The sequence below is a fragment of the Oncorhynchus kisutch genome, unplaced genomic scaffold (genome assembly GCF_002021735.2).
Source record: "Oncorhynchus kisutch isolate 150728-3 unplaced genomic scaffold, Okis_V2 Okis07a-Okis12b_hom, whole genome shotgun sequence".
NCBI classification, from domain to species: domain Eukaryota; kingdom Metazoa; phylum Chordata; class Actinopteri; order Salmoniformes; family Salmonidae; genus Oncorhynchus; species Oncorhynchus kisutch.
The window spans coordinates 16921589-16944867 of record NW_022261984.1 but is presented as its reverse complement, the minus strand read 5'-3'; the positions used below and the strand labels follow the sequence as shown (position 1 = coordinate 16944867).

Genomic DNA, 23279 nt, shown 5'->3' with positions numbered 1-23279 from the left:
GTACCTATTCTAAACCATGTGGATGTGTCTTTACCTATTCTAAACCATGTGTCTGTACCTATTCTAAACCATGTGAATGTGTCTTTACCTATTCTAAACCATGTGAATGTGTCTTTACCTATTCTAAACCACGTGAATGTGTCTTTACCTATTCTAAACCATGTGTCTGTACCTATTCTAAACCATGTGGATGTGTCTTTACCTATTCTAAACCATGTGGATGTGTCTTTACCTATTCTAAACCATGTGAATGTGTCTGTACCTATTCTAAACCATGTGAATGTGTCTTTACCTATTCTAAACCATGTGAATGTGTCTTTACCTATTCTAAACCATGTGGATGTGTCTTTACCTATTCTAAACCATGTGAATGTGTCTTTACCTATTCTAACCCATGTGAATGTGTCTTTACCTATTCTAAACCATGTGAATGTGTCTTTACCTATTCTAAACCATGTGAATGTGTCTGTACCTATTCTAAACCATGTGAATGTGTCTGTACCTATTCTAACCCATGTGAATGTGTCTTTACCTATTCTAAACCATGTGAATGTGTCTTTACCTATTCTAAACCATGTGTCTTTACCTATTCTAAACCATGTGAATGTGTCTTTACCTATTCTAAACCATGTGAATGTGTCTTTACCTATTCTAAACCATGTGTCTTTACCTATTCTAAACCATGTGGATGTGTCTTTACCTATTCTAAACCATGTGTCTTTACCTATTCTAAACCATGTGGATGTGTCTTTACCTATTCTAAACCATGTGTCTTTACCTATTCTAAACCATGTGAATGTGTCTTTACCTATTCTAACCCATGTGAATGTGTCTTTACCTATTCTAAACCATGTGAATGTGTCTTTACCTATTCTAAACCATGTGAATGTGTCTGTACCTATTCTAAACCATGTGAATGTGTCTTTACCTATTCTAAACCATGTGGATGTGTCTTTACCTATTCTAAACCATGTGGATGTGTCTTTACCTATTCTAAACCATGTGAATGTGTCTGTACCTATTCTAAACCATGTGAATGTGTCTTTACCTATTCTAAACCATGTGAATGTGTCTTTACCTATTCTAAACCATGTGGATGTGTCTTTACCTATTCTAAACCATGTGAATGTGTCTTTACCTATTCTAACCCATGTGAATGTGTCTTTACCTATTCTAAACCATGTGAATGTGTCTTTACCTATTCTAAACCATGTGAATGTGTCTGTACCTATTCTAAACCATGTGAATGTGTCTGTACCTATTCTAAACCATGTGTCTTTACCTATTCTAAACCAGGTGAATGTGTCTTTACCTATTCTAACCCATGTGAATGTGTCTGTACCTATTCTAAACCATGTGTCTTTACCTATTCTAAACCAGGTGAATGTGTCTTTACCTATTCTAAACCATGTGAATGTGTCTTTACCTATTCTAAACCATGTGAATGTGTCTTTACCTATTCTAAACCATGTGAATGTGTCTTTACCTATTCTAAACCATGTGAATGTGTCTGTACCTATTCTAAACCATGTGAATGTGTCTTTACCTATTCTAAACCATGTGAATGTGTCTTTACCTATTCTAAACCACGTGAATGTGTCTTTACCTATTCTAAACCATGTGTCTGTACCTATTCTAAACCATGTGGATGTGTCTTTACCTATTCTAAACCATGTGTCTGTACCTATTCTAAACCATGTGAATGTGTCTTTACCTATTCTAAACCATGTGAATGTGTCTTTAACTATTCTAAACCACGTGAATGTGTCTTTACCTATTCTAAACCATGTGTCTGTACCTATTCTAAACCATGTGGATGTGTCTTTACCTATTCTAAACCATGTGGATGTGTCTTTACCTATTCTAAACCATGTGAATGTGTCTGTACCTATTCTAAACCATGTGAATGTGTCTTTACCTATTCTAAACCATGTGAATGTGTCTTTACCTATTCTAAACCATGTGGATGTGTCTTTACCTATTCTAAACCATGTGAATGTGTCTTTACCTATTCTAACCCATGTGAATGTGTCTTTACCTATTCTAAACCATGTGAATGTGTCTTTACCTATTCTAAACCATGTGAATGTGTCTGTACCTATTCTAAACCATGTGAATGTGTCTGTACCTATTCTAACCCATGTGAATGTGTCTTTACCTATTCTAAACCATGTGAATGTGTCTTTACCTATTCTAAACCATGTGTCTTTACCTATTCTAAACCATGTGAATGTGTCTTTACCTATTCTAAACCATGTGAATGTGTCTTTACCTATTCTAAACCATGTGTCTTTACCTATTCTAAACCATGTGGATGTGTCTTTACCTATTCTAAACCATGTGAATGTGTCTTTACCTATTCTAAACCATGTGAATGTGTCTGTACCTATTCTAAACCATGTGAATGTGTCTTTACCTATTCTAAACCATGTGAATGTGTCTGTACCTATTCTAAACCATGTGAATGTGTCTTTACCTATTCTAAACCATGTGGATGTGTCTTTACCTATTCTAAACCATGTGGATGTGTCTTTACCTATTCTAAACCATGTGAATGTGTCTGTACCTATTCTAAACCATGTGAATGTGTCTTTACCTATTCTAAACCATGTGAATGTGTCTTTACCTATTCTAAACCATGTGGATGTGTCTTTACCTATTCTAAACCATGTGAATGTGTCTTTACCTATTCTAACCCATGTGAATGTGTCTTTACCTATTCTAAACCATGTGAATGTGTCTTTACCTATTCTAACCCATGTGAATGTGTCTGTACCTATTCTAAACCATGTGTCTTTACCTATTCTAAACCAGGTGAATGTGTCTTTACCTATTCTAAACCATGTGAATGTGTCTTTACCTATTCTAAACCATGTGAATGTGTCTTTACCTATTCTAAACCATGTGAATGTGTCTTTACCTATTCTAAACCATGTGAATGTGTCTGTACCTATTCTAAACCATGTGAATGTGTCTTTACCTATTCTAAACCATGTGAATGTGTCTTTACCTATTCTAAACCACGTGAATGTGTCTTTACCTATTCTAAACCATGTGTCTGTACCTATTCTAAACCATGTGGATGTGTCTTTACCTATTCTAAACCATGTGTCTGTACCTATTCTAAACCATGTGAATGTGTCTTTACCTATTCTAAACCATGTGAATGTGTCTTTACCTATTCTAAACCACGTGAATGTGTCTTTACCTATTCTAAACCATGTGTCTGTACCTATTCTAAACCATGTGGATGTGTCTTTACCTATTCTAAACCATGTGGATGTGTCTTTACCTATTCTAAACCATGTGAATGTGTCTGTACCTATTCTAAACCATGTGAATGTGTCTTTACCTATTCTAAACCATGTGAATGTGTCTTTACCTATTCTAAACCATGTGGATGTGTCTTTACCTATTCTAAACCATGTGAATGTGTCTTTACCTATTCTAAACCATGTGAATGTGTCTTTACCTATTCTAAACCATGTGAATGTGTCTTTACCTATTCTAAACCATGTGAATGTGTCTGTACCTATTCTAAACCATGTGAATGTGTCTGTACCTATTCTAACCCATGTGAATGTGTCTTTACCTATTCTAAACCATGTGAATGTGTCTTTACCTATTCTAAACCATGTGTCTTTACCTATTCTAAACCATGTGAATGTGTCTTTACCTATTCTAAACCATGTGTCTTTACCTATTCTAAACCATGTGGATGTGTCTTTACCTATTCTAAACCATGTGTCTTTACCTATTCTAAACCATGTGAATGTGCCTTTACCTATTCTAACCCATGTGAATGTGTCTTTACCTATTCTAAACCATGTGAATGTGTCTTTACCTATTCTAAACCATGTGAATGTGTCTGTACCTATTCTAAACCATGTGAATGTGTCTTTACCTATTCTAAACCATGTGAATGTGTCTTTACCTATTCTAAACCATGTGTCTTTACCTATTCTAAACCAGGTGAATGTGTCTTTACCTATTCTAAGCCATGTGAATGTGTCTGTACCTATTCTAAACCATGTGAATGTGTCTTTACCTATTCTAAACCATGTGAATGTGTCTGTACCTATTCTAAACCATGTGAATGTGTCTTTACCTATTCTAACCCATGTGAATGTGTCTTTACCTATTCTAAACCATGTGAATGTGTCTTTACCTATTCTAAACCATGTGTCTTTACCTATTCTAAACCATGTGAATGTGTCTTTACCTATTCTAACCCATGTGAATGTGTCTTTACCTATTCTAAACCATGTGAATGTGTCTGTACCTATTCTAAACCATGTGGATGTGTCTGTACCTATTCTAAACCATGTGGATGTGTCTGTACCTATCCTAAACCATGTGAATGTGTCTTTACCTATTCTAAACCATGTGAATGTGTCTTTACCTATTCTAAACCATGTGAATGTGTCTGTACCTATCCTAAACCATGTGGATGTGTCTTTACCTATTCTAAACCATGTGAATGTGTCTTTACCTATTCTAACCCATGTGAATGTGTCTTTACCTATTCTAAACCATGTGAATGTGTCTTTACCTATTCTAAACCATGTGTCTTTACCTATTCTAAACCATGTGATTGTGTCTTTACCTATTCTAACCCATGTGAATGTGTCTTTACCTATTCTAAACCATGTGGATGTGTCTTTACCTATTCTAAACCATGTGAATGTGTCTGTACCTATCCTAAACCATGTGGATGTGTCTTTACCTATTCTAAACCATGTGGATGTGTCTTTACCTATTCTAAACCATGTGGACGTGTCTTTACCTATTCTAAACCATGTGTCTTTACCTATTCTAAACCATGTGAATGTGTCTTTACCTATTCTAAACCATGTGAATGTGTCTTTACCTATTCTAAACCATGTGGATGTGTCTTTACCTATTCTAAACCATGTGAATGTGTCTTTACCTATTCTAAACCATGTGGATGTGTCTTTACCTATTCTAAACCATGTGTCTTTACCTATTCTAAACCATGTGAATGTGTCTTTACCTATTCTAAACCATGTGAATGTGTCTTTACCTATTCTAACCCATGTGAATGTGTCTTTACCTATTCTAAACCATGTGTCTGTACCTATTCTAAACCATGTGTCTTTACCTATCCTAAACCATGTGAAGGGATGGCGTGATTATTGGGGAACCAATTACTTATCTCCACAATGTCTGTGCGCCAGTCACTCCCTCCTTTGGTCTTGGGGGAGATGAGGTTTGAGACAAGATGTGTGTGGTAGTGTCTGGAACCACTGTATATCCTCTCTGATGCACCTATCCTGGGGCAGTATATGACCTAGAGGCTCACTCCCCTCACTGTGATGTGTGTGGTAGTGTCTGGAACCATTGTATGTCCTCTCTGATGTTACACCTATCCTGGGGTAGTGTATGACCTAGAGGCTCACTCCCCCCAGTGAGCTTGTCCAGGAGAGGGGTCAAGAAGGGGTTTTACTGGAGATCTGGAGTTGACAATTGATTTATGCCATAGACTGAGTTGGTGTTTCTGTGCTAAAGAAGTACCAGGGACGAGATCGGAGCCTCGTCTTAGGGGCCAAACTGAACAATAAAAACAGTCTTCATAGCAAATGCTATCGGTCTGCGTGATACTCCTTCCTCATTTATCAAGTCCCACCTTGTGATCCATTCCACACGTCTGTTGTTTGTCATGTAGACTGAGGGGTGGATCTTTGCTATAAAATATTTTTGTAGCCTTTGTGTCGTGGCTCTCAAGGAATCATCTGAGGGTGGTTCGTCGACCAGCCAATCGCTACTGCAGAGCTCTCACCAATAAAGATTCTGTTTAAGCATAACTACGACTTGTGTGATACGTTTGTCTATCCTCATTTGATAATACAGAAATTAACCACCACATCCATTGCAGTATATAATTCAACTTGTCAACACTGGAGATAGTAGGTAAGGTGCTGGGGCCATTTTAGTGCCCACAAGAGCAGAGGTCGTTTATCATTCAGCCATTTTACCCCACCCACCTGGCTGATGGTGCGACCCCTGGCAGCCATTTTGTGTCCTCTCCCTCCTAGTTGCAGTGGGAATGGATGAGTTCCTGTCCAACTAGATGCCCAAGTGTTGATTTGCATCAACCAATGGTTGTGTGACCAGTTATGTATACCTATCCAGGTGCTGTAAGATTTAGCAGGAGTCTGCAATATAGTCGGGGAGGAACTCGCCCAATGTGATTTAGCAGCCATGTTGTGTCCTCCCCCTTCCCAGTTGCAGTGGAAGGGAATGTGAATTAGCAGCCATGTTGTGTCCTCCCCATTCCCAGTTGCAGTGGAAGGGAATGTGATTTAGCAGCCATGTTGTGTCCTCCCCCTTCCCAGTTGCAGTGGAAGGGAATGTGAATTAGCAGCCATGTTGTGTCCTCCCCATTCCCAGTTGCAGTGGAAGGGAATGTGATTTAGCAGCCATGTTGTGTCCTCCCCATTCCCAGTTGCAGTGGAAGGGAATGTGATTTAGCAGCCATGTTGTGTCCTCCCCCTTCCCAGTTGCAGTGGAAGGGAATGTGAATTAGCAGCCATGTTGTGTCCTCCCCCTTCCCAGTTGCAGTGGAAGGGAATGTGAATTAGCAGCCATGTTGTGTCCTCCCCCTTCCCAGTTGCAGTGGAAGGGAATGTGAATTAGCAGCCATGTTGTGTCCTCCCCCTTCCCAGTTGCAGTGGAAGGGAATGTGAATTAGCAGCCATGTTGTGTCCTCCCCCTTCCCAGTTGCAGTGGAATGTGAATGAATTAAATTGGTAGTACCTCCAGACCACGCGTTGGGGCAGCCTGCCCAGGGCTCCAGCCAGTTTGTGAGTGATGTCCTCTGAGAGGTATTTGACCCCAGCGCCAAACGATACCACCACGAAGCCATGCTCCGCCGTGTCATTTACCCACGACTCAAAGTCCTGCAGCACACACACACACACACACACACACACACACACACACACACACACACACACACACACACACACACACACACACACACACAGAGAGAGAGAGAGGAGACAGTTCAAATCTAGACATAGAACTATCTGTTGTCCAACACACAACAACACACAGAGACACACACACACACCTAACACCCCGTGACTACTGTCTCCACGGCTACTGTATCCCTGGACGCTGTTTACATCATCATCAAACTATATTGATATAAAACAGAGAATTAAACCATAACAGAATGTGACGTCACATGCCAGCAGAAGGGTCACATGATCATTCTACTTCATGTCTGTCTCCCATGACCCTGGTTGACCCCTGAGTGAGGTGATAGTCCCCACCCTTCTCTCTGTGTCACAAGTTTCCCCTAGCAACAGATCCTAAACGAGGTCCTCAAGGTCCTAAACGATATCTTAACCGCCATCGATAAGAAACATTACTGTGCAGCCGTATTCATTGATCTGGCCAAGGCTTTCGACTCTGTCAATCACCATATCCTCATCGGCAGACTCGACAGCCTTGGTTTCTCAAATGATTGCCTCGCCTGGTTCACCAACTACTTCTCTGATAGACTTCAGTGTGTCAAATCGGAGGGTCTGCTGTCCGGACCTCTGGCAGTCTCTATGGGGGTGCCACAGGGTTCAATTCTTGGACCGACTCTCTTCTCTGTATACATCAATGAGGTCGCTCTTGCTGCTGGTGAGTCCCTGATCCACCTCTACGCAAACGACACCATTCTGTATACTTCCGGCCCTTCTTTGGACACTGTGTTAACAACCCTCCAGGCAAGCTTCAATGCCATACAACTCTCCTTCCGTGGCCTCCAATTGCTCTTAAATACAAGTAAAACTAAATGCATGCTCTTCAACCGATCGCTACCTGCACCTACCCGCCTGTCCAACATCACTACTCTGGACGGCTCTGACTTAGAATACGTGGACAACTACAAATACTTAGGTGTCTGGTTAGACTGTAAACTCTCCTTCCAGACCCATATCAAACATCTCCAATCCAAAGTTAAATCTAGAATTGGCTTCCTATTTCGCAACAAAGCATCCTTCACTCATGCTGCCAAACATACCCTTGTAAAACTGACCATCCTACCAATCCTCGACTTTGGCGATGTCATTTACAAAATAGCCTCCAATACCCTACTCAACAAATTGGATGCAGTCTATCACAGTGCAATCCGTTTTATCACCAAAGCCCCATATACTACCCACCATTGTGACCTGTACGCTCTCGTTGGCTGGCCCTCGCTTCATACTCGTCGCCAAACCCACTGGCTCCATGTCATCTACAAGACCCTGCTAGGTAAAGTCCCCCCTTATCTCAGCTCGCTGGTCACCATAGCATCTCCCACCTGTAGCACACGCTCCAGCAGGTATATCTCTCTAGTCACCCCCAAAACCAATTCTTTCTTTGGCCGCCTCTCCTTCCAGTTCTCTGCTGCCAATGACTGGAACGAACTACAAAAATCTCTGAAACTGGAAACACTTATCTCCCTCACTAGCTTTAAGCACCAACTGTCAGAGCAGCTCACAGATTACTGCACCTGTACATAGCCCACCTATAATTTAGCCCAAACAACTACCTCTTTCCCAACTGTATTTAATTTTAATTAATTTATTTATTTTGCTCCTTTGCACCCCATTATTTTTTTATTTCTACTTTGCACATTCTTCCATTGCAAAACTACCATTCCAGTATTTTACTTGCTATATTGTATTTACTTTGCCATCATGGCCTTTTTTGCCTTTACCTCCCTTCTCACCTCATTTGCTCACATTGTATATAGACTTGTTTATACTGCATTATTGACTGTATGTTTGTTTTTACTCCATGTGTAACTCTGTGTCGTTTTATCTGTCGAACTGCTTTGCTTTATCTTGGCCAGGTCGCAATTGTAAATGAGAACTTGTTCTCAACTTGCCTACCTGGTTAAATAAAGGTAAAAATCTAGGATCAGCTTTTCCTCCCCCAATTCATAACCATTAGTGGGGGGAAATGTAAAACTGACACAGACACAGACACAGACACAGACACAGACACACACACACACACACACACACACACACACACACACACACACACACACACACACACACCAACTAAATAGGTAATCTTCGTGAAGAACTAAAGCCAACTGATGTAGCATCGTAAACAGAGCTGTTTGTGCTTTAGTTCAGGCTTTACTCATTTGTCACGTGTATCTCAAATGGCCCACGTGTATCTCAAATGGCCCACTATTCTCTATGTAGTGTGACCGATATGGATCGCGGTGCCATTTGGGCCAATCAGCCTTAAGGCAGGAAGGGGTTCTGTCTAGCTAACACAAATACAGGTTCCTGTTATTGTTGACTGTAAAAACAACAACTAAAAAGTAGGCTAGACATATAGCTATCAGCCTCCTCCAAGACAACTAAGCTACATGTTGGGTCAAAGGAGAAGTAGGCTAGACATATAGCTATCAGCCTCCTCCAAGACAACTAAGCTAGCTACATGTTGGGTCAAAGAAGAAGTAGGCTAGACATATCAGCCTCCTCCAAGACAACTAAGCTACATGTTGGGTCAAAGAAGAAGTAGGCTAGACATATAGCTATCAGCCTCCTCCAAGACAACTAAGCTACATGTTGGGTCAAAGAAGAAGCCCATGAACGTTAGCATGATGGTTAACTGTGTCTCATTACGTATACAGTATTTAAAGCTCTTTAGCCGTTAGCAATGTTAGCATGATGGTTAACTGTGTCTCATTACGTATAGAGTATTTAAAGCGCCTTAGCCGTTAGCAATGTTAGCATGATGGCTAACTGTGTTTAGCTGTTAGCATGACATGCTGTAGCCAGTTAGCTAGACTGGTAATAGGGAACAATAGTGCCCTGTGTTGGTTAATAATGCATTGCATATGTCACATTAAGACACATTGTGCCAGAACACTGAGCCCAGTGACACACTCAATGGAGTGTATAAACATTAGCCTAGCACGCTAACTGCCTAGCTCACCAAACATTAGCCTAGCATGCTAACTGCCTAGCTCACCAAACATTACCCTAGCACGCTAACAGCCAAGCTGAATGTCTGCCATTGTACAGTCTGGCCTGAAAAGGCCTCATTTGGGTGACTGGGAGGGAGGGAATGATGTGAAGACAGGGGGAGAGAAGGAGAGAGGGATGAGAGGGGAGGAGACATGGTCTCTAGGCAGATTGTGTGTGTGTGTGTGTGTGTGTGTGTGTGTGTGTGTGTGTGTGTGTGTGTGCGCGCGCGCGCGCGTGTGTGTGTGTGTGTGTGTGTGTGTGTGTGTGTGTGTGTGTGTGTGTGTGTGTGTGTGTGTGTGTGTGTGTGTTTGAGTGTGTGTGCGTGTGTGTGTGTGTGTGCATGTGTGTGTGTGTGTGAGTGTGTGTGTTTGAGTGTGTTTGAGTGTGTGAGCTCTGGGGATGGCACGGGCTATAAACCTAGGACACACTGGTCCTAGTGTCTCTACAACACAGACCCTGTACGTGTGTTTGTATCACAGGCCCAGAGAGAGAGAGAGAGAGAAAGAGAGAAAGAGGGGGAGAGCGAGATAGAGAGATGGTGCGGAGAGATTGCTGTGTTACAATGGTCCTCTTTTCCACCCTGACCCTCGACCCTACCACCAGAACAATGCCTTCTTATTGGCTAAAGCCACATTCCACAACCCTCCACTGGATTCCGGCGGCCCGCGCTCTCTCGTCTCCGTACGTCAGAGCTGACCCCAACCCCGCTAGGCATGGCAGGGGCCAAACCAACCAGATCAATAAAAGCTTTGGGAGACTTTTCACCTTTATTTATTTATTATTACATATTTTATTTAACCTTTATTTAACTCGGCAAGTCAGTTAAGAACAAATTCTTATTTACATTGACGGCCTAGGAACAGTGGGTTAACTGCCTTGTTCAGGGGAACAGTGGGTTAACTGCCTTGTTCAGGGGCAGAAAGACAGATTTTACCTTGTCAGCTCGGGGATTCAATTTAGCAAATTTCGGTTACTGGTCCAACACTCTAATCACTAGGCTACCTGCCGCACCAAACGAGAGAGAGAGAGAGAGAGAGAGAGAGAGAGAGAGAGAGAGAGAGAGAGAGAGAAGAGAGAGAGAGAGAAGAGAGAGAAGAGAGACAGAGACAGAGACAGAGACAGAGACAGAGACAGAGACAGAGAGAAAGACAGAGAGAGAGAGAGAGAGAGAGAGAGAGAGAGAGTGAGAGAGAGACTGAGAGAGAGAGAGAGAGAGAGAGAGTGAGAGAGAGACTGAGAGAGAGACACCGAGGGAGAGAGCGAGAGAGATGCTCAGAAGGCTTTGCTCACACTTACTGGTCCGAGGCCAAACCATACGACTAACAACATTGGACACTTTATGGAACACAAAGCCTTCACCATCTCATCCTGAAATTTCCAAAGCCTGAGGTCATCTGCATTTTGGTCCAAAGAGCAGGAACCTGGACATCACCAAAGAAATCAGAAATACAGACATTGTCATCCTACAAGAAACCTGGTATAGAGGAGATGGACCCACTGGTTGCCCTCTAGGTTACAGAGAGCTGGTAGTCCCATCCACCACACTACCAGGTGGGTGGTATAGAGGAGATGGACCCACTGGTTGCCCTCTAGGTTACAGAGAGCTGGTAGTCCCATCCACCACACTACCAGGTGGGTGGTATAGAGGAGATGGACCCACTGGTTGCCCTCTAGGTTACAGAGAGCTGGTAGTCCCATCCACCACACTACCAGGTGTGTGGTATAGAGGAGATGGACCCACTGGTTGCCTTCTAGGTTACAGAGAGCTGGTAGTCCCATCCACCACACTACCAGGTGTGTGGTATAGAGGAGATGGACCCACTGGTTGCCTTCTAGGTTACAGAGAACTGGTAGTCCCATCCACCACACTACCAGGTGGGTGGTATAGAGGAGATGGACCCACTGGTTGCCCTCTAGGTTACAGAGAGCTGGTAGTCCCATCCACCACACTACCAGGTGGGTGGTATAGAGGAGATGGACCCACTGGTTGCCCTCTAGGTTACAGAGAGCTGGTAGTCCCATCCACCACACTACCAGGTGGGTGGTATAGAGGAGATGGACCCACTGGTTGCCCTCTAGGTTACAGAGAGCTGGTAGTCCCATCCACCACACTACCAGGTGTGTGGTATAGAGGAGATGGACCCACTGGTTGCCTTCTAGGTTACAGAGAGCTGGTAGTCCCATCCACCACACTACCAGGTGTGAAACAGGGAAGACACTCAGGGGGTATGCTAATTTGATATAGAGCAGACCTAACTCACTCTATTAAATTAGTCAAAATAGGAACATTCTACATTTGGCTAGAAATTCAAAAGGAAATGATCTCAACAGAGTAAAATGTCCTCCTGTGTGCTACCTACAGTTGAAGTACCTATATCCCCCCACTAGAATCACTTTAACGAAGACAGCTTCTCCATCCTGGAGGGGGAGAGCAATCATTTCCAGGCCCAGGGACATGTACTGGTCTGTGGCGACCTAAATGCCAGAACCGGACAAGAACCTGACACCCTCAGCACACAGGGGGACAAACACCTGCCTGGTGGTGACAGCATTCCCTCCCCCAAATCCCCTTAGGCACAACTATGACAACATAACCAACATGTTGGTTATGCAATCTGGTTTCAGAGCTGGTCATGGGTGCATCTCAGCCACGCTCAAGGTTCTAAATGATATCATAACCACCATCGATAAAAGACATTACTGTGCAGCCGTATTCATCCACCTGGCCAAGGCTTTTGACACTGTCAATCACCACATTCTTATCGGGACTCAACAGCCTTGGTTTCTCAAATGACTGCCTCGCCTGGTTCACTAACTACTTCTAAGACAGAGTTCAGTGTGTCACATCGGAGGGACTGTTGTCTGGATCTCTGGCCGTCTCTATGGGGATACCTCAGGGTTCAATTCTCGGGCCGACTCTTTTCTCTGTATACATCAATGATGTTGCTCTTGCTGCTGGTGATTCTCTGATCCATCTACGCAGACGACCCCATTCTGTATACTTCTGGCCCTTCTTTGGACTCTGTGTTAAGTAACCTCCAGACGAGCTTCAATACCATAGATATAACACTGGAGGAGACCAGCCATAGATATAACACTGGAGGAGACCAACCATATATATAACACTGGAGGAGACCAGCCATAGATATAACACTGGAGGAGACCCAAAACTGGAGGAGACCAACCATAGATATAACACTGGAGGAGACCAGCCATAGATATAACACTGGAGGAGACCAACCATAGATATAACACTGGAGGAGACCAACCATAGATATAACACTGGAGGAGAACCAACACTGGAGGAGACCAGCCATAGATATAACACTGGAGGAGACCAACCATAGATATAACACTGGAGGAGACCAACCATAGATATAACACTGGAGGAGACCAACCATAGATATAACACTGGAGGAGACCAGCCATATATATAACACTGGAGGAAACCAACACTGGGGGAGACCAGCCATAGATATAACACTGGAGGAGACCAACCATATATATAACACTGGAGGAGACCAACACTGGAGGAGACCAACCACAGATATAACACTGGAGGAGACCAACCATAGATATAACACTGGAGGAGACCAACCATAGATATAACACTGGAGGAGACCAACCACAGATATAACACTGGAGGAGACCAACCACAGATATAACACTGGAGGAGACCAACCATATATATAACACTGGAGGAAACCAACACTGGGGGAGACCAGCCATAGATATAACACTGGAGGAGACCAACCATATATATAACACTGGAGGAGACCAACACTGGAGGAGACCAACCACAGATATAACACTGGAGGAGACCAACCATAGATATAACACTGGAGGAGACCAACCACAGATATAACACTGGAGGAGACCAACCACAGATATAACACTGGAGGAGACCAACCATAGATATAACACTGGAGGAGACCAACCATAGATATAACACTGGAGGAGACCAACCACAGATATAACACTGGAGGAGACCAACCACATATATAACACTGGAGGAGACCAACCATAGATATAACACTGGAGGAGACCAACCATAGATATAACACTGGAGGAGACCAGCACTGGAGGAGACCAACACTGGAGGAGACCAACCATAGATATAACACTGGAGGAGACCAACCATAGATATAACACTGGAGGAGACCAACCATAGATATAACACTGGAGGAGACCAACACTGGAGGAGACCAACCATTGATATAACACTGGAGGAGTCCAACCATAGATATAACACTGGAGGAGACCAACCATAGATAAAACACTGGAGGAGACCAACCATAGATATAACACTGGAGGAGACCAACCATAGATAAAACACTGGAGGAGACCAACCATTGATATAACACTGGAGGAGACCAGCACTGGAGGAGACCAACCATAGATATAACACTGGAGGAGACCAACCATTGATATAACACTGGAGGAGTCCAACCATAGACATATCACTGGAGGAGGCAACCAAAGATATAACACTGGAGGAGACCAACCATAGATATAACACTGGAGGAGACCAACCATAGATATAACACTGGAGGAGACCAACCATTGATATAAAACTGGAGGAGAGCAACACTGGAGGAGACCAACCATAGATATATCACTGGAGGAGACCTACCATTGATATAACACTGGAGGAGACCAACCATTGATATAACACTGGAGGAGACCAGCACTGGAGGAGACCAACCATAGATATAACACTGGAGGAGACCAACACTGGAGGAGACCAACCATAGATATAACACTGGAGGAGACCAACACTGGAGGAGACCAACACTGGAGGAGGCCAACACTGGAAGAGACCAACCATAGATATAACACTGGAGGAAACCAACACTGGAGGAGACCAACACTGGAGGAGGCCAACCACAGATATAACACTAGAGGAGACCAACACTGGAGGAGCACAACCATAGATAAAACACTGGAGGAGACCAACCATATATATAACACTGGAGGAGACCAACACTGGGGGAGACCAACCATAGATATAACACTGGAGGAGGCCAACCATAGATATAACACTGGAGGAGACCAACCATAGATATAACACTGGAGGAGACCAACCATAGATATAACACTGGAGGAGACCAACCATAGATATAACACTGGAGGAGACCAACCATAGATATAACACTGGAGGAGACCAACCATTGATATAACACTGGAGGAGACCAACACTGGGGGAGACCAACCATAGATATAACACTGGAGGAGGCCAACCATAGATATAACACTGGAGGAGACCAACCATAGATATAACACTGGAGGAGACCAACCATAGATATAACACTGGAGGAGACCAACCATAGATATAACACTGGAGGAGACCAACCATAGATATAAGACTGGAGGAGACCAACCATAGATATAACACTGGAGGAGACCAACCATTGATATAACACTGGAGGAGACCAACCATTGATATAACACTGGAGGAGACCCACAACTGGTGGAGACCAACCATAGATATAACACTGGAGGAGGCCAACACTGGAGGAGACCAACCATAGATAAAACATTGGAGGAGACCAACCATAGATACAACACTGGAGGAGTCCAACCATAGACATAACACTGGAGGAGACCAACCATAGACATATCACTGGAGGAGACCAACCATAGATATAACACTGGAGGAGACCAACCATAGACATAACACTGGAGGAGACCAACCATAGATACAACACTGGAGGAGACCAACCATAGATATAACACTGGAGGAGACAAACCATAGATATAACACTGGAGGAGACCAACCATAGATATAACACTGGAGGAGACCAGCACTGGAGGAGACCAACACTGGAGGAGACCAACCATAGATATAACACTGGAGGAGACCAACCATAGATATAACACTGGAGGAGACCAACACTGGAGGAGACCAACCATTGATATAACACTGGAGGAGTCCAACCATAGATATAACACTGGAGGAGACCAACCATAGATAAAACACTGGAGGAGACCAACCATAGATATAACACTGGAGGAGACCAACCATAGATAAAACACTGGAGGAGACCAACCATTGATATAACACTGGAGGAGACCAGCACTGGAGGAGTCCAACCGTAGATATAACACTGGAGGAGACCAACCATTGATATAACACTGGAGGAGACCAGCACTGGAGGAGACCAACCATAGATATAACACTGGAGGAGACCAACCATTGATATAACACTGGAGGAGTCCAACCATAGACATATCACTGGAGGAGGCAACCAAAGATATAACACTGGAGGAGGCCAACACTGGAGGAGACCAACCATAGATAAAACACTGGAGGAGACCAACCATAGATACAACACTGGAGGAGACCAGCCATAGATATAACACTGGAGGAGACCAACCATAGATATAACACTGGAGGAGACCAACCATAGACATATCACTGGAGGAGACCAACCATTGATATAACACTGGAGGAGACCAACACTGGAGGAGACCAACCATAGATATAATACTGGAGGAGACCAACACTGGAGGAGACCAACACTGGAGGAGGCCAACCACAGATATAACACTAGAGGAGACCAACACTGGAGGAGCACAACCATAGATAAAACACTAGAGGAGACCAACCATAGATATAACACTGGAGGAGCCCAACACTGGGGGAGACCAACCATAGATATAACACTGGAGGAGACCAACCATAGATATAACACTGGAGGAGACCAACCATAGATATAACACTGGAGGAGACCAACCATAGATATAACACCGGAGGAGACCAACACTGGAGGAGACCAACCATAGATATAACACTGGAGGAGACCAACCATTGATATAACACTGGAGGAGACCAACCATTGATATAACACTGGAGGAGACCAGCACTGGAGGAGACCAACCATAGATATAACACTGGAGGAGACCAACACTGGAGGAGACCAACCATAGATATAACACTGGAGGAGATCAACACTGGAGGAGACCAACACTGGAGGAGGCCAACACTGGAAGAGACCAACCATAGATATAACACTGGAGGAAACCAACACTGGAGGAGACGAACACTGGAGGAGGCCAACCACAGATATAACACTAGAGGAGACCAACACTGGAGGAGCACAACCATAGATAAAACACTAGAGGAGACCAACCATAGATATAACACTGGAGGAGCCCAACACTGGGGGAGACCAACCATAGATATAACACTGGAGGAGACCAACCATAGATATAACACTGGAGGAGACCAACACTGGAGGAGCCCAACACTGGAGGAGACCAAACATAGATAAAAAACTGGAGGAGACCAACCATAGATATAACACTGGAGGAGACCAACACTGGAGGAGACCAACCATTAATATAACACTGGAGGAGCCCAACCATTGATATAACACTGGAGGAGACCAAAACTCGAGGAGACCAACCATAGATATAACACTGGAGGAGACCAACACTGGAGGAGACCAACCATAGATATAACACTGGAGGAGACCAACCATAGACATAACACTGGAGGAGACCAACCATAGATACAACACTGGAGGAGACCAACCATAGATACAACACTGGAGGAGACCAACCATAGATATAACACTGGAGGAGACCAACCATAGATACAACACTGGAGGAGACCAGCACTGGAGGAGACCAACCATAGATATAACACTGGAGGAGCCCAACACTGGAGGAGACCAACCATAGATATAACACTGGAGGAGGCCAACACTGGAAGAGACCAACCATAGATATAACACTGGAGGAAACCAACACTGGAGGAGACCAACACTGGAGGAGGCCAACCACAGATATAACACTAGAGGAGACCAACACTGGAGGAGCACAACCATAGATAAAACACTGGAGGAGACCAACCATAGATATAACACTGGAGGAGACCAACACTGGGGGAGACCAACCATAGATATAACACTGGAGGAGCCCAACTCTGGGGGAGACCAACCATAGATATAACACTGGAGGAGACCAACCATAGATATAACACTGGAGGAGACCAACACTGGAGGAGCCCAACACTGGAGGAGACCAAACATAGATAAAAAACTGGAGGAGACCAACCATAGATATAACACTGGAGGAGACCAACACTGGAGGAGACCAACCATTAATATAACACTGGAGGAGACCAACCATAGATATAACACTGGAGGAGACCAAAACTCGAGGAGACCAACCATAGACATAACACTGGAGGAGCCCAACACTGGAGGAGGACCAACCATAGATATTACACTGGAGGAGACCAACACTGGAGGAGACCAACCATAGATATAACACTGGAGGAGACCAACACTGGAGGAGACCAACCATAGATATAACACTGGAGGAGACCAACACTGGAGGAGACCAACACTAGATATAACACTGGAGGAGACCAACCATAGATATAACACTGGAGGAGACCAACCATAGATATAACACTGGAGGAGACCAACACTGGGGGAGACCAACCATAGATATAACACTGGAGGAGACCAACCATAGATATAACACTGGAGGAGACCAACACTGGAGGAGCCCAACACTGGAGGAGACCAAACATAGATAAAAAACTGGAGGAGACCAACCATAGATATAACACTGGAGGAGACCAACACTGGAGGAGACCAACCATTAATATAACACTGGAGGAGCCCAACCATTGATATAACACTGGAGGAGACCAAAACTCGAGGAGACCAACCATAGATATAACACTGGAGGAGACCAACACTGGAGGAGACCAACCATAGATATAACACTGGAGGAGACCAACCATAGACATAACACTGGAGGAGACCAACCATAGATACAACACTGGAGGAGACCAACCATAGATACAACACTGGAGGAGACCAACCATAGATATAACACTGGAGGAGACCAACCATAGATACAACACTGGAGGAGACCAGCACTGGAGGAGACCAACCATAGATATAACACTGGAGGAGCCCAACACTGGAGGAGACCAACCATAGATATAACACTGGAGGAGGCCAACACTGGAAGAGACCAACCATAGATATAACACTGGAGGAAACCAACACTGGAGGAGACCAACACTGGAGGAGGCCAACCACAGATATAACACTAGAGGAGACCAACACTGGAGGAGCACAACCATAGATAAAACACTGGAGGAGACCAACCATAGATATAACACTGGAGGAGACCAACACTGGGGGAGACCAACCATAGATATAACACTGGAGGAGCCCAACTCTGGGGGAGACCAACCATAGATATAACACTGGAGGAGACCAACCATAGATATAACACTGGAGGAGACCAACACTGGAGGAGCCCAACACTGGAGGAGACCAAACATAGATAAAAAACTGGAGGAGACCAACCATAGATATAACACTGGAGGAGACCAACACTGGAGGAGACCAACCATTAATATAACACTGGAGGAGACCAACCATAGATATAACACTGGAGGAGACCAAAACTCGAGGAGACCAACCATAGACATAACACTGGAGGAGCCCAACACTGGAGGAGGACCAACCATAGATATTACACTGGAGGAGACCAACACTGGAGGAGACCAACCATAGATATAACACTGGAGGAGACCAACACTGGAGGAGACCAACCATAGATATAACACTGGAGGAGACCAACACTGGAGGAGACCAACACTAGATATAACACTGGAGGAGACCAACCATAGATATAACACTGGAGGAGACCAACCATAGATATAACACTGGAGGAGACCAACCATAGATATAACACTGGAGGAGACCAACCATAGATATAACACTGGAGGAGATCAACCATAGATATAACACTGGAGGAGACCAGCACTGGAGGAGACCAACCATAGATATAACACTGGAGGAGACCAACCATAGATATAACACTGGAGGAGACCAACCATAGATATAACACTGGAGGAGACCAACCATTGATATAACACTGGAGGACACCAACCATAGATAAAACACTGGAGGAGACCAACCATAGATATAACACTGGAGGAGACCAACCATAGATATAACACTGGAGGAGACCAACCATAGATATAACACTGGAGGAGACCAACCATAGATATAACACTGGAGGAGACCAACACTGGAGGAGACCAACCATAGATATAACACTGGAGGAGACCAACACTGGAGGAGACCAACCATAGATATAACACTGGAGGAGACCAACCATAGATATAACACTGGAGGAGACCAACCATAGATATAACACTGGAGGAGACCAACCATAGATATAACACTGGAGGAGACCAACCATAGATATAACACTGGAGGAGACCAACCATTGATATAACACTGGAGGAGACCAACACTGGGGGAGACCAACCATAGATATAACACTGGAGGAGGCCAACCATAGATATAACACTGGAGGAGACCAACCATAGATATAACACTGGAGGAGACCAACCATAGATATAACACTGGAGGAGACCAACCATAGATATAACACTGGAGGAGACCAACCATAGATATAACACTGGAGGAGACCAACCATAGATATAACACTGGAGGAGACCAACCATTGATATAACACTGGAGGAGACCCAAAACTGGTGGAGACCAACCATAGATATAACACTGGAGGAGGCCAACACTGGAGGAGACCAACCATAGATAAAACACTGGAGGAGACCAACCATAGATACAACACTGGAGGAGACCAGCCATAGATATAACACTGGAGGAGACCAACCATAGATATAACACTGGAGGAGACCAACCATAGACATATCACTGGAGGAGACCAACCATTGATATAACACTGGAGGAGACCAACACTGGAGGAGACCAACCATAGATATAACACTGGAGGAGACCAACACTGGAGGAGACCAACCATAGATATAACACTGGAGGAGACCAACCATAGATATAACACTGGAGGAGACCAACCATAGATATAACACTGGAGGAGACCAACCATAGATATAACACCGGAGGAGACCAACACTGGAGGAGACCAACCATAGATATAACACTGGAGGAGACTAACCATTGATATAACACTGGAGGAGACCAGCACTGGAGGAGACCAACCATAGATATAACACTGGAGGAGACCAACACTGGAGGAGACCAACCATAGATATAACACTGGAGGAGACCAACACTGGAGGAGACCAACACTGGAGGAGGCCAACACTGGAAGAGACCAACCATAGATATAACACTGGAGGAAACCAACACTGGAGGAGACCAACACTGGAGGAGGCCAACCACAGATATAACACTAGAGGAGACCAACACTGGAGGAGACCAACCATAGATATAACACTGGAGGAGACCAAACATAGATAAAAAACTGGAGGAGACCAACCATAGATATAACACTGGAGGAGACCAACACTGGAGGAGCCCAACACTGGAGGAGACCAAACATAGATAAAAAACTGGAGGAGACCAACCATAGATATAACACTGGAGGAGACCAACCATAGATATAACACTGGAGGAGACCAACACTGGAGGAGCCCAACACTGGAGGAGACCAAACATAGATAAAAAACTGGAGGAGACCCACCATAGATATAACACTGGAGGAGACCAACACTGGAGGAGACCAACCATTAATATAACACTGGAGGAGACCAACCATAGATATAACACTGGAGGAGACCAAAACTCGAGGAGACCAACCATAGATATAACACTGGAGGAGACCAACACTGGAGGAGACCAACCATAGATATAACACTGGAGGAGACCAACCATAGACATAACACTGGAGGAGACCAACCATAGATACAACACTGGAGGAGACCAACCATAGATACAACACTGGAGGAGACCAACCATAGATATAACACTGGAGGAGAACCAACCATAGATACAACACTGGAGGAGACCAGCACTGGAGGAGACCAACCATAGATATAACACTGGAGGAGACCAACACTGGAGGAGACCAACCATAGATATAACACTGGAGGAGACCAACACTGGAGGAGACCAACACTGGAGGAGGCCAACACTGGAAGAGACCAACCATAGATATAACACTGGAGGAAACCAACACTGGAGGAGACCAACACTGGAGGAGGCCAACCACAGATATAACACTAGAGGAGACCAACACTGGAGGAGACCAACCATAGATATAACACTGGAGGAGACCAACACTGGGGGAGACCAACCATAGATATAACACTGGAGGAGACCAACCATAGATATAACACTGGAGGAGACCAACACTGGAGGAGCCCAACACTGGAGGAGACCAAACATAGATAAAAAACTGGAGGAGACCAACCATAGATATAACACTGGAGGAGACCAACACTGGAGGAGACCAACCATTAATATAACACTGGAGGAGACCAACCATAGATATAACACTGGAGGAGACCAAAACTCGAGGAGACCAACCATAGACATAACACTGGAGGAGCCCAACACTGGAGGAGGACCAACCATAGATATAACACTGGAGGAGACCAACCATGGATATAACACTGGAGGAGACCAACACTGGAGGAGACCAACCATAGATATAACACTGGAGGAGACCAACACTGGAGGAGACCAACCATAGATATAACACTGGAGGAGACCAACACTGGAGGAGACCAACACTAGATATAACACTGGAGGAGACCAACCATAGATATAACACTGGAGGAGACCAACCATAGATATAACACTGGAGGAGACCAACCATAGATATAACACTGGAGGAGATCAACCATAGATATAACACTGGAGGAGACCAGCACTGGAGGAGTCCAACACTGGAGGAGACCAACCATAGATATAACACTGGAGGAGACCAACCATAGATATAACACTGGAGGAGACCAACCATAGATATAACACTGGAGGAGACCAACCATAGATATAACACTGGAGGAGACCAACCATTGATATAACACTGGAGGAGACCAACCATAGATAAAACACTGGAGGAGACCAACCATAGATATAACACTGGAGGAGACCAACCATAGATATAACACTGGAGGAGACCAACCATAGATATAACACTGGAGGAGACCAACCATATATATAACACTGGAGGAGACCAACCATAGATATAACACTGGAGGAGACCAACCATAGATATAACACTGGAGGAGACCAACACTGGAGGAGACCAACCATAGATATAACACTGGAGGAGACCAACCATATATATAACACTGGAGGAGACCAACCATTGATATAACACTGGAGGAGACCAACACTGGAGGAGACCAACCATAGATATAACACTGGAGGAGACCAACCACAGATATAACACTGGAGGAGACCAACCATAGATATAACACTGGAGGAGACCAACCATAGATATAACACTGGAGGA

The 23279-nt window shown here is 44.2% G+C and overlaps 1 protein-coding gene across 1 annotated transcript in view; it reads right to left on the bottom strand.

Annotated features, from left to right (window-relative positions):
* The window catches only part of LOC116360057 (2-hydroxyacylsphingosine 1-beta-galactosyltransferase), an 87454-nt gene that overhangs the window by 27805 nt on the left and 36370 nt on the right, over window positions 1-23279 (bottom strand). Inside the window, exon 4 of the mRNA XM_031814538.1 lies at window positions 6778-6920. Coding sequence (XP_031670398.1) covers window positions 6778-6920 — 143 coding nt within the window. The remainder of the gene's footprint in view (window positions 1-6777; window positions 6921-23279) is intronic.